General features: G+C 36.7%; 1 protein-coding gene across 1 annotated transcript; it reads right to left on the bottom strand.

Moving 5' to 3' along the window:
• Positions 1-6,852: 6,852 nt before the first annotated feature.
• Positions 6,853-9,457, bottom strand: LOC139121076 (bis(5'-nucleosyl)-tetraphosphatase [asymmetrical]-like). Its single transcript, XM_070685695.1, has 2 exons — positions 9,330-9,457; positions 6,853-7,247 (listed from the first exon to the last, which is right to left on the bottom strand). The coding sequence occupies exons 1-2, from the start codon at positions 9,442-9,444 to the stop codon at positions 6,934-6,936; spliced, it is 429 nt and encodes a 142-aa protein (XP_070541796.1). The 5' UTR covers positions 9,445-9,457; the 3' UTR covers positions 6,853-6,933.
• Between the last annotated feature and the right edge of the window lie 3,847 nt (positions 9,458-13,304).

Consider the following 13,304-nt stretch of genomic DNA (forward strand, 5'->3'; position numbering starts at 1 on the left):
GCAAACTAAATGATAGCGCTACCAATCCATATCACCCAGTGTGTGGTTTAGAAGGCAGAGTTATTCAATGTTTGTGATTTCAATTATTTACCTTTAAGCTACATATATGTTAGGTCACTTTTCCCTCACACAACGTGCACATTCATAAACAGTCTGATATCATTACGGGAAAGCTCCATTAACTTAGGAATACCCGACTTCCCTAGAGGATCAATTTCACAGACCTGCCTTTCCTACAATGGCACTACAATGGCACCAGCTGGATTAGATAAACATAACAATGGAACATTCACACCTTGGGGATTAAAAGTCTTCTGTTTGTCACCCGAGTTGGTCAGGCAAGAACTCGGGTTTCAGGTACCATGCAAGTTAATGCAGCCTTCCCCTAATGGTCTGTCAGTATGGACTAACCTCCAGCAATAAATTGGACAAAACTATTGGCCCTTTAACAAGTTGCAATATAATGAGTTGCTATTATTGTAACATGTGACATTCCTTGTTCTGGAACATCGTTTATTTTTTCCAGTTACAGATATATGGAATATAATGTTAAGGAAATGCTGATATGTTTTCCTAATATTCAAACATTGTAAGGGCAAACATTAGGACATGTTATAACACACCCTATGCTCGTTCCGTGTCGCGATTCCCCAGAATACGTCACGTGACAAGAAAATAGATACGTCTAGTCCCTATTAAATCGATGAAAGTGATGTTAGAGGGTATTTTTTTAAAAGCTATTTCCCTAGGGAAATAGTTCAGACCAAATTTGAAAAAGTGCCCGGTCAAATGACCGTAGTGTCGTCTGAAACTTTGCAACAATGTCAGGTGACTATATAGAACGTGATGTGCATCTGGGAGGAGCGACGAGCTTCTTTCTTAAACAGATTTTCCAACATTTTCGAACATTCCAACAGCGTAGGACTCAAACAGCTCATCGTCAAAAGAGATTCAAGTGCAACCAAGGATTGTTGCTAGGTATGCTTAGAATATTTTTTTGAAAGAAAGTGGTACCACATATAACTGTAAGCGCTGTGGAAACATCGCACAGTAAACTTGTCACAATGGATTGTTGCGGTGCAAAATATCAAAACACATTAAACATAGGGCCAAAGTCCCTGAAGCTACTATAGACATGGATACAAAATTAAGTATTTCCTGACTGTATGAAATTATCTCACTAAGGTCATCCTAGGGACATGTAAACCAAATATTAAAGCTGTCTGACCAGCAGTTTTGAAAAAACAAGCGACTCAACAGTTGACAGAGCTCTGCTGTGTTATGTAGAGAATAACCTTTTGTGACACATGTATTGATGAAGAAGGTGGATATCTTTGATAGCTCATTTCAGGATGGCCTGACCAAAAATGGAAAAAATTCCGTAAAAATACAGATTTGCATATTTCATCAGACTATATTAGTCTATAATAGCAAATAAACGAGAGTTAATTACATTCTAATTAAAGTAAACAAGACTTGCTTAAATCAAGATTTACGTCATAAAAAACAGCATATCTGTCAGGTTATAAAGAATCTTGAGCTGGTTATCTTTTAATATATTATTTTCATCCTATTAACCAAGCACATTTTAACTTCCAAATTAACATTGTAAGTAAGTTCTGTTGAATAAGTTGAGACTGTACGTACTCAGAGAGAGCACACTGAAGAGACAAATGTTTGAAACTTAAGAAGTTCAAGGTCATCAAAAGCATTATAAGGAATCATGTTACACTTTCATTGCACTGTTTACACAGATTGCATATTATAGCACATGAGGAATCTTACAGCCAAGCTTTACCATAAAAACCCCATCACTTTGACCACTCTGTTTTTTTCCTCAAAAAGTAATCTTATTTTATCCTTACCAAGTCAACCATAAATGGAAATTAGAACTTTCTCTATCTCTATTTATTTGACCACCCTATCATGACAAACTATTATGAGCAATTTCTTTTAGATAACATAAATGGTGGTTCAGAATATATCAAAGTTGGGATTCAGGAAAGTTGCCTTTACATGTTTTCATCCTCAAAGATGGTAAGCATTTCACTATGAACTGTCAAAAAAAGTTGAACTTTCTGATAATTCCACACTAAAATTATTTTGGCTTTGATGATTTCCTAATTAATTCAATTATTTAAAATCATATTAATTATTTTTTTCTGGGTGAATTGATAGGGTTTATACAGTACAAGAATTCCATACAATGTAAGTCAAATTTTGACCAAAAATGACAAAAAAATCCTTAAAAATACACATTTGCATATTTCATCACAATTTGAACAAATCTAAGTTGGGTTATCCCTAGGGACCTGTATACCAAATAACAAAGCTGTCTGACCAGCGGTTATGAAGAAGATTTTTTACCAAAAACACCTTTTTTGGCATTAATTTGCCTATTTTCAACAATATCAAAAAATTAAAAAAAAGTGACAATAATCACTGTTCGCTCCCATACAGTTATCAAAACAAACCAACAATTGTATGAAACATGGACATACACATACAGACAGACTGACATTCACAGACTGGCACAGAGTGATGACATTGACCCCAAGTGTGCCTTGGCCCATGAAGAGTGATAAAGATATAACAAAAAGCTGAATGTAATGATAAAATAGTTAAGTATAGGCCTACAGACACTGGGGGTGAATATGTTACAGCAATTTGATTAGTTCTTTTCGTTTTCTACTTCTGTGATAATTTTAAGACAATCAAACTGCAAGGCAGTTTTAATATGTATTGACAAACATGTTATCTTTTACAAGCACACAGCAACTGTTCATGATTTTTCATTTACAATATTTGACATAGACTGAAATACATAACATGCAACCAGTATTTACATTTTGCCCATGCACCAGATACATGGAGAGATTTCAACATATAATCATCAACTCAGAAACCCTACAGGGAAAAGTAAACATTGTTTTCTTCCAGAACAGCTGGTACATCCACATCTGGAGCAACATACAAACTTAACCAATTACACAAGGATGATGACACAAGAGATAAAGTTAAGAAATTTAACTGTGGTGAACTTGACTATTCCTTTCAAATCCTTACCTAACTTGATTGACATCTTAAACTAAAATACACTGCATGGTTAATTGCACACAAAAATACATCAGGGGTGTACCATTTGATAAAAGGGGGTTGTCTGGAAGATTGATGAGGAACAATCTTTTTTATCCGATACATTGTACATTCTTTTTTCCCACTATTCCACCTTTTCTTTTTGACAAACCTTCTGTGGCTGATTTTTTTATTGACATTTGTTTGGATTTTTTTCAAAATCTGCCAAGCCCCCCCCCCCCCCTCCATCACTCTTTAACATTGAAAAAAACTTTGAATATATTTGTTGGAAACCAAACCTGCTGAAATCACCTCAGCTATGTTTTCTCATTATTTTTACAGCATTTCAACACCAAATACAGTTTACCATTTCAAATGCTTACTGAATCACCGCATTATCTTGAACATAGGGCCAATGTCCCTGAAGCTACTATAGACATGGATACAAAATTAAGTATTTCCTGACTGTATGAAATCATCTCACTAAGGTCATCCTAGGGACCTGTTAGCCAAATATTAAAGCTGTCTGACCAGCGGTTTTGAAAAAAACAAGCGACCCAATAGTCGACAGAGCTCTGCTGTGTTATGTAGAGAGCAACTTTTCGTGACATGTATTGATGAAGAAGGTTGAGATCTTTGATAGCTCATTGCAGGATGGCCTGACCTAAAATGGCAAAATTAGCTGCAAAAATACAAAATTGATGATTTCATCATAATTATGTATAAAATGTATACCAAATATCAAAGCTATCACATGACTAACTTTTGAAAAACAATTATTTTGACCAAAAACGGCAAAAATCGACTCAAAAATACAAAAATTGAAGATTTCATCAAATTTCACTATATCACACTAAGAGAACCCCTAGGAACCTGTATACCAAATATCAAAGGCATCAGACAAGTAGTTTTTGAGAAACACATTTTTGACCAAAAACGGCAAAATTGCACCAAAAATACAAAATTGCAGATTTCATCATATATTCTATATATCATATAAGTTTATCTGTAGGAACCTGTTTACCAAATATCAAAGCTGTCAGACGAGCGATTTGATGAAATAAATTTTTGACCAAAAATGACAAAAAATTCCTTAAAAATACAGATTTGCATATTTCATCACAATTTGAACAAATCCAAGTTGGGTTATCCCTAGGGATCTGTATACCAAATATCAAAGCTGTCTGACCAGCGGTTATGAAGAAGAAGATTTTTTACCAAAAACGCCTTTTTTTGGCACTAATTTGCATATTTTTGGCAATGACAACTTCATTTGAACAAAATCTCATCTACAGCCCATCATCCATGTACACACCAAATATCAAGATGAAATGTGCAGCGGTTTTGGAGTTTTTGATGTTGACGGACAGACATACAGACATACAGACATACAGACATACAGACACACAGACATACAGACATACATACATACAGACATTTCCCTAGCCTATAAGAATAGCTTCCATTGCCATATATACATATGGCTATGGGAGCTAAAAAATTAAAAAAAACTTTCTCAAAATCATATTTTTCATCCTCACAACAAATATCAAATCAGTAAGTACTGCGGTTCTCAAGATATATGAGTGGACGGACGCCTCACAAACGGACATACATACATACATACATACATACATACATACATACATACATACATACAGACTGACGCCGGACGGATACCCATCCCAATAGCTTCTATAGACTATAGTCTATAGTAGCCAAAAACTATAACATATGTCAAATGGTGTGTTATAAAACACCTATAACCTGGTCTTTATTCGGGCTATAGTGCCTGTTCATTACCCCTCGTGGCCGTGTGTTACCAGAAACACATCGCTATACCCCTCGGCCTACGGCTTCGGGTAAAAGCGATGTGTTTCTTGTAACACACGGCCTCTCAGGGTAATAGACGGGCGCTATAGCCCTCATGACCAGGCAATAGGTGTTTACTATGGTGATCAATCAATATTCAATGATGCACATGCATTGAGGATCTGCATTACTGCACCATGGTTTATCTAGATATGAAACATCAAGTACTGGAAAAGAGTGTATTTATTTATTGTGCCAATGTGATGCCATAGCTTTCCACTACAAATACACTTCTAATTATTTTTAGAACCTTATCCTGCCACTTCTATAACTTTTTTATCTACCAAGTCAATAGAAAGTGGTATTTAGCCACAACCAATCCATATTCTCACAGACTTAATGGCTTTGTTTGTTTATAGCAGGTTTAATTAATAAACATAAGGCCAAAGTCCCTGAAGCTACTATAGGAAATAAAATTAAGTATTTCCTGACTGTATGAAATTATCTCACTAATGTCATCCTAGGGACTTGTAAACCAAATATTAAAGCTGTCTGACCAGCAGTTTTGAAAAAACAAGCGACTCAACAGTTGACAGAGCTCTGCTGTGTTATGTAGAGAATAACCTTTTGTGACACATGTATTGATGAAGAAGGTGGATATAAAGAATCTTAAACTGGTTATCATTTATCAGTATTTTCATCCTATTAACCAAGCACATTTTAACTTTCAAATCAACATTGTAAGTAAGTTCTGTTGAATAAGTTGAGACTACGTACTCAGAGAAAGCACACTGAAGAGACAAATGTTTGAAACTTAAGAAGTTCAAGGTCATCGAAAGCATTATAAGGAATCATGTTACACTTTCATTGCACTGTTTACACAGATTGCATAATTGCTATAAATAGCACATGAGGAATCTTACAGCCCAGCTTTACCATAAAAACCCTATCACTTTGACCACTCTCTTAATTGACCACTCTATTTTTTTCCTCAAAAGGTAATTTTGTTTTATCCTTACCAAGTCAACCATAAATGGAAATTAGAACTTTCTCTGTCTCTATTTATTTGACCACCCTATCATGACAAACTATTATGAGCAATTTCTTTTAGATAACATACAGGGCACAATAAATGACGGTTCAGAATATGTCAAAGTTGGGATTCAGGAAAGTTGCCTTTACATGTTTTAATCCTCCAAGATGGTAAGCATTTCACTATGAACTGTCAAAAAAAGTTTAGCTTTCTGATAATTCTACAGTAAAATTATTTTGGCTTTGATGATTTCCTAATTAATTCAATTATTTAAAATCATATTAATTATTTTTTTCTGGGTGAATTGATAGGGTTTATACAGTACAAGAATTACATACAATGTAAGTCAAATTTTGACCAAAAATGATAAAAAAATTCCTTAAAAATACACATTTGCATATTTCATCACAATTTGAACAAATCTCAGTTGGGTTATCCCTAGGGACCTGTATACCAAATAACAAAGCTGTCTGACCAGCGGTTATGAAGAAGAAGATTTTTTACCAAAAATGCCTTTTTTGGCATTAATTTGCCTATTTTCAACAATATCAAAAAATTGAAAAAAAGTTTCTCAAAATCATATTTTTCATCTACACAACAAATATCAAATCAGTAAGTACTGCGGTTCTCAAGATATTTGAGTGGACGGACGCCTCACAAACGGACATACATACATACATACATACATACATACATACATACAGACTGACGACGGATGCCGGACGGATACCCATCCCAATAGCTTCTATAGACTATAGTCTATAGTAGCTAAAAATCATGTTCACAGTGTCTCTGTTTTAAGAGGCTGTCAAATGTTCAAGTTTTCGTTAAAATGCAACATAAGATGTAATGCCGCACTGATTTCTCACTTTCTACCTCGGAGTCCATGTTTTAACCAACTTGACCTGATATTTACAGATAAACTTAGCAGGTAAGAGTTTTGAACTTTATTCATTTCAAAACAAGTGGACATATGCACAACTGGTAGTACTTCAGTAAACAATGGGCAAGTACTAAAGCTGACTGTTTATATAGCTGTGTGCATCTTTCAGAGCAGTCTGTAGGTCCTGGTATTTAGCAAGTACACATGCTTCGTCCAAAGACAACCATTTGTAATCCTGGTGTTCATCACTCATTTTAACCTGTGAGTCCCTGTCAATCAACTCAGCCAACCAGTAGATCACTGTCTTTGGTTGACCCTTGACCTTGTAATTCAAAATTTTCTGGAAGGATTCCATCAGTTTGAAATTGTTTTCAGTCAGGCCCGCTTCTTCCTGCGTTTCTCTCAAAGCTGTTTCTCGGTCAGACTCCCCTGGATCAACATGACCTGAAGAACATGAGCAAAGGGTGTGATCAGTCAGGCAAAAGTGAGCAATTTTATTGGTCTGAGGTCAATGAATGACCAAATGGTTTGCCCAGACTGGAGACTGTCATTCTGGTGATTTGACAGTGCTTCTCTTGTCAATCTCTGTTCTTCAGCTTACTTTAGAGGAAGTATTTTAGATATCTGTACTTTACATTCTCTTCGGCAGGAGGAGACACCCTTCCGCAGGAGAAGACACCCCTCATCAAAAACAATGGTTCTTCCCCAGTAAAGCTATATACCGTAATGATCACTTCACAAATTAGGAAGCACAGGATACAGGTGTCCTGTATTTGGCATTGGCAAATGTCACCGCTTGATTGTGATTCGATACACAGTGATCGTGGTGATGCCCGCTGTGGTATGCATTAGAAATATAGGTTTACATTTCTGATGCATACCACAGCGGCTATCACCCTGTATCAAACCATAGGGAATTGCAGGTAATATTTGTCTGGGATTTATGAGCATAAACGTCATGAATTAAACTTTTTTATCATACAAGCCTTTACCCGTGTCATGTCTGTACCTATTACCCTCTCTATCTCTGTGTAGTATTTCAGAGAAAACAATCTATATATGTTGATTACCCTCCCTAATCCACTTCATTAAATTTGTTCTACTGATCACCAATGTTCTGTCTCTTACCTTATGAGCTCCTAACAAATTATAAGGCCAATGAGGCCCCCCTATAAAATCTTGTAATATTGCAATACCCTGTGATCGAACCATAAGCGACTGTGACTTTGACCTAGACTCTCCACAGTCGCTGTGCCTTGTTTTGTGCGCGCCAAAGTTGGGCCTGCATTCGAAGGCGACGCTGTGCAGCTGTGAGCACGCGCTGCCAGACACAGCGACTGACGGTTCTTGCAAGTATATGAATATTCATAAGGGTTGTGACTTCAAAAGAAACACCTATCTAACTGGGCGGAGAGAATTTGTACTAGTAGCTAGTAAACCTATATACGCGGTATGGTTTTATTTTTCATTTTTAATTTTATTTGGCTATGGTACGTGTCGTTGTTGTTTTGATTAACAGATGTGTGGGGGTTCTATAAAGTACCCGGATCAGGCAGAAATCCGACCGGTCGCTTGCAAGAACGTCCAGACCCTGGGATTCGCGTCGCGTCTCTGAAGGGCGCGCGCGTGTTCCAACTGACTGACACTGGGAAGAACGCGAATCGCAGGGTCTCTGCCAGACTAACTTTGACCCTATCCTGTATCTTTCTTCATACAGTTACACTGCACATTTGGCATTTTGCAATGACGCATCTTACATGCTTTGGCCATACATGCATTGAGACATGCACTCACATTCACAGGACCCGGATGATGATGATGATGATTGAATATTTAGAAAATTAAGAAAAATTAAAAATAGGTTTGGACTCAGTAAATCTATCGTTGTCTTGTTGTTTTATTCTTATTGTTGTTGTTGATAGTATTCACAGAAAAGAACTAAGTATGCGCTGCAAAATTCAATACAGCCTAATTTTAATTATACTCATGAACTGCAAAATTCAATACAGCCTAATTATACACATGAACTGCAAAATTCAATACAGCCTATTTGAATTTGGCAGCACATGTGCATACTTTGTTCTTTTCTGCAAACACTATCATCAACAACAACAATAATCATAATAATAACAATAATAACAACAACAACAACAAATTTACTGAGTCAAAATATATTTTTATTTTTCTTCATTTTGTAAATAATTTAATCATCATCACCAGAGATCGCGGGCCCTGTGCTCACGTTTTGTGATTGAACGCTGTGATCGAATATGCTTCAGATGCTTGAGTCAGGGTGCCGGGCACTGCCAGTGTGGTATATACTCTTTGTACACCACACGGGTGACGCGACGGGCAATTCCAGGCACCTGTGCTCGGGGCTACAGTACCTACGTGAATCTCAACCTACTGTACTGCATGTACCTCTGAGTGTCACTGTAAACTATGGACGTGTGGACGGACTTTCATGACCAGAATGACGACTACCCGGACCGTCGGATAGTTTCACAATACTGTAATGAGACCAACCTTTAGGCGGCGTCCAGTGGTGCTCACCGTACGATGTCTGCATCAATAAATATTCTATATGTCCACTAAATCTTCGGAAAATGATCAGACCGGCGGCTCGTAATTCAGCTGCCATGATTACCTCTCGCATGAAGGATTCTCAGTGTAGGGCGCCTCCATAGGCGCAAGTGGCGGAATGCCTTCGTCATAACACTAAGCCGCCACCAAGCTGTAAACTTTGAAGATGCATGGAGGCAACTAGCCTGGAAGATCCGTCGCTCGAAGGCGCTCTCTACGCTCCCCGTCTTACGAAAGTCGTCTTACGGCTAAGTGGCTTTCTTTCCTGTAGTATTAAACTTCATAAGGGTGTGAGACAAGGGTGCCTACTGTATATTATGGCAGCAGAAGTGCTAGCCGAAAATATTCGTAAAGATGACAAAATAACAGGTTTCATACTGCCAGACAAACAAGAAGAAAAAATTAAGAGTTATACAGATGATACGTAGAAAGCATTACACAGTCGTTGAAAGTGTTTAACAAATATGAGAAAGCAACAAGTGCGAAGCTGAACAAGATGAAATCCAAAGGTTTATGAGCTGGGAGTTTTAAAAACCGCACCGATTCAGTGGAAGGGGTCGATTTTTTTAAACAACTTGAAGGTTTTACAGATCTTGGGAGTTGGGTTTGGAAACAGTAAAACTGGAAAACAGTGATAGAGAAATTTAATTACGAACTGTCTTAAGATTTGGAATACTAGAAATCTGTCCTTTAAAGGTAGGGCAATAGTAGATAAAGAATATGCTGGCTACATCAAATTATGGTACCTGGCATCACTTCATCACATACCTAAGGAAAGAATTAATGAAGCAAATAGTAAATTATGGAACTTTTATTTGGAGAGGCAAACGAGAAGTTATGAAAGGGGGAATTTTCATTCAAAGATATGATGACTGTGTCAAAAAAAGTTGTCGACATTGAAGAAAAAATGAATGCTTACGAAGTTGTTTGAGAAAAATCCAGATAAAGGGACCCCTAAATGGGTCAGCATATCAAAGTATTTCATTGCGAATTTTGACAATAAACTGAATAGAGATTATCACTATCTTCATCTAAATTTCAAAGTCAATAACAACGGAATTCCAATGGTATATGGGAATATGTTGTATACCTGGAAGTCACTTAGACTTACAAGTGTTAATTTACAAACATCGAAACACAATCTTTTTAGGTTAGTTCTGTGGTACAATGACGATATAAAGAATGAAGGAAGTATCCTCTTTTATGAAAAATGGTCAAAAAGTGGAATTTTAAGGCTTAAAGTCATCTGAAATGATAACAGAAATGACTGGCTTGAACAATGGGAAATAATTACAAAAATTAGATGAGGTACAAATAGACATGTGCAAGAGGAAATTAAGACAGAGCATGAAACACTCCTCGATTCTATTCCAGATTCCTGGAAACAAATCATCATTTCAAACATCCAAAATGAAGAAAACTATGATACATTAGACTTAGAGAATTATGGTCTAAAAAACGTGATGTCAAAACCAAGTCACTTTATTGGTCGATAAGAAATGGCATGCAGTTGAAGGTCACATCGGTCAAAAATGGGCTGAGAATCTATCACTCACACTGACCAACTCTTTTGGGTTGGAAGCAGTGGCCGACTGGTTTTGTGTGAGGCCTAGCAGCTAGGCGATGTTGCCGTGAGTGTGTGGGTTCGTATCCCGTTTGGGTAATAGTAAAAATTTATATTACAAAGCTACGTTATTCAGTCGTCTTAATTCAACAGGAATTGTTAGCAATTCAGGATTTTCCATAGAGGCCTAGTCACAGGAAGCTCCGCAAAAACTTTTAATTTAAGTGATGGGAAATGCCATATTTGTGGCCAAGAAGAAACACTAGAACACATCATATTTGATCGTAAATATGTAAAAGAAATCTGAAATGTATATCTTTCTTTGTCAGATAACACAACTTTGATAACAATATCAATATCAAAAGATAAGCAATTGCAGGAATCGAAAATGATAATAACGCAACATCTGACATTATTTACTGTATTACTTCCTTTGTAAAATACACAGTTTGGAATATTCGAAATTCAGTTACTCTTGATGGGATTAAAGTTTCCCTTCAGTCCTATGTTATGCGATTAAAATGTTATCTTTCCTCATGGATGAATACATTATATTTCACTTATACGAAGATGAACAAAGCTGGGGATTTATCACAAAGTTTTCAAGCCTTGTAAGACTTGAAGGAGAAGAATGCATCCTGAATGCCTTTTATGATGATCTTTTAATATAAATGACCGATTTTGTTTTTTTTCCGAAAAGTTGCACTGTAATTTTGACACATTAACATTAGATCTGTTTCATTTGCGATTTTGTTGAAATACGTCGTTGTAAAAAGAAACTACCCAGCTTTTATATCATACAAAAGATTTGTGAACTCTGTACAAAAAAATGAGTTTCACATTGCCTTTAGAAAAGAGAAAATGTCTGCACATAAACTTCGGAAGTGAGGAATTACAGTCCTAATATCCACCGAGACCCATAATCAGACAACAAACATGACACATGATAATGATAATGTATGATTAATGTTCAATACTTTATTGGCTTCTGTAAAGTAAAAAAGTTTTCTTCTCAGATTTAATAAGACATGCATTAAAATCTTTTTGATAACTCGCCTATAAAAAGATTTTGAACATGTTTGCATCAAAAGATATTGTACATACATAGCTCAAGGGTGTTCCTAACGACAGCTTGGGGTTATAATGCAGTAATGGAACACAAAATTCAGTTGATTTTAAGAAATAACATCTTAAATTAGTACAAAGAAGAGGTACAAGAAAAGTAAACACTTTTCAACTGATGAAATTTGTACGTTTTGTTATGTGTATCAACTGCAATTTCTTGTTCTTCTACTCCCGAGTCCCCCCTCTTTTGTATCGAAAATTTTGAGAAATTGATGTGTACAGTGGTGCAGTCTGGTGCAATCTGAGAGGTGTTTTCAATTTTTCTCTTCCTTGTAAAACTGTAAGAACACCCAAAGGGAGAAAGCAAGAGAGGGGTGCCCCCTCCCGCATCGAAAATTTTGAGAAATTGATGTGTGCAATGGTGCAATGTGAGAGGTGTTTCAACTTATTTCGCACCAAAAATTGAGCAACCAGCCTTCTTTCTCTCCACATTTTGAGCAACCCCTTTGAAGTTTTCAATTTTTTGAGTGACCCCTCCTTTACATTCCTCCGACTCCCAGGCCGTAAATAATGACGGCTCCCTAAGGCCTATAACAAATATTCTCTTCGGCAAAATATGTATGAAGACCGTAATGATTGTTTTTGATGACAAATAAATTCTAGTCCTGACTTTAATTCAATTTTAATGAAAGTTTCCGGTGACACATAGACGCTGAAGCAGTTCCATGTGATCTGGGTTAATGCTAATGGTGTGAGAAAGAAAGTACCTGTATTCTAAACAATAAATACACAACAGAGTATGTATTTTCCCCATACAACTTTTTTTGTGACATTTAATTTAAGAGACAACCAAACACATACTTCGTATCAACCAGGGAGAGTTTCGTTTCGAGCCCCCTTTAAGTCCCAAAATCCCTTCAAATGCCCCCAATATATCCTCGATAATTTCAAACCTCCCCCACCCCTCTGCCAATCCCCTCCCCGATGTGTTGGTGAATGCAGCCTTAAGCACTCTGAAACTGTGTCTCTCACACAGCCCGTCATTTGTCTCTTCCTAGCTACCGGTCACAATTAGTAATCACACTAGTGGCATTTAAAGTTTTCAAATTTATCAAAACACGCAAGGTGTACCTGTACAGGCTTGAACGATAGAAGACATGAATGTAACCTTGGAGTCATTCTTCCCTCCTGCTCCGCTCTCATTCGCCGAGAGACCGAAACTATAGCTCGACGGAGGTTAAAGGTCAAAGAAATACTTATCCAATCAAATGAAACCTTACAAGTGTATC

The sequence above is a fragment of the Ptychodera flava genome, chromosome 21 (genome assembly GCF_041260155.1).
Source record: "Ptychodera flava strain L36383 chromosome 21, AS_Pfla_20210202, whole genome shotgun sequence".
Taxonomy (NCBI): Eukaryota; Metazoa; Hemichordata; class Enteropneusta; family Ptychoderidae; genus Ptychodera; species Ptychodera flava.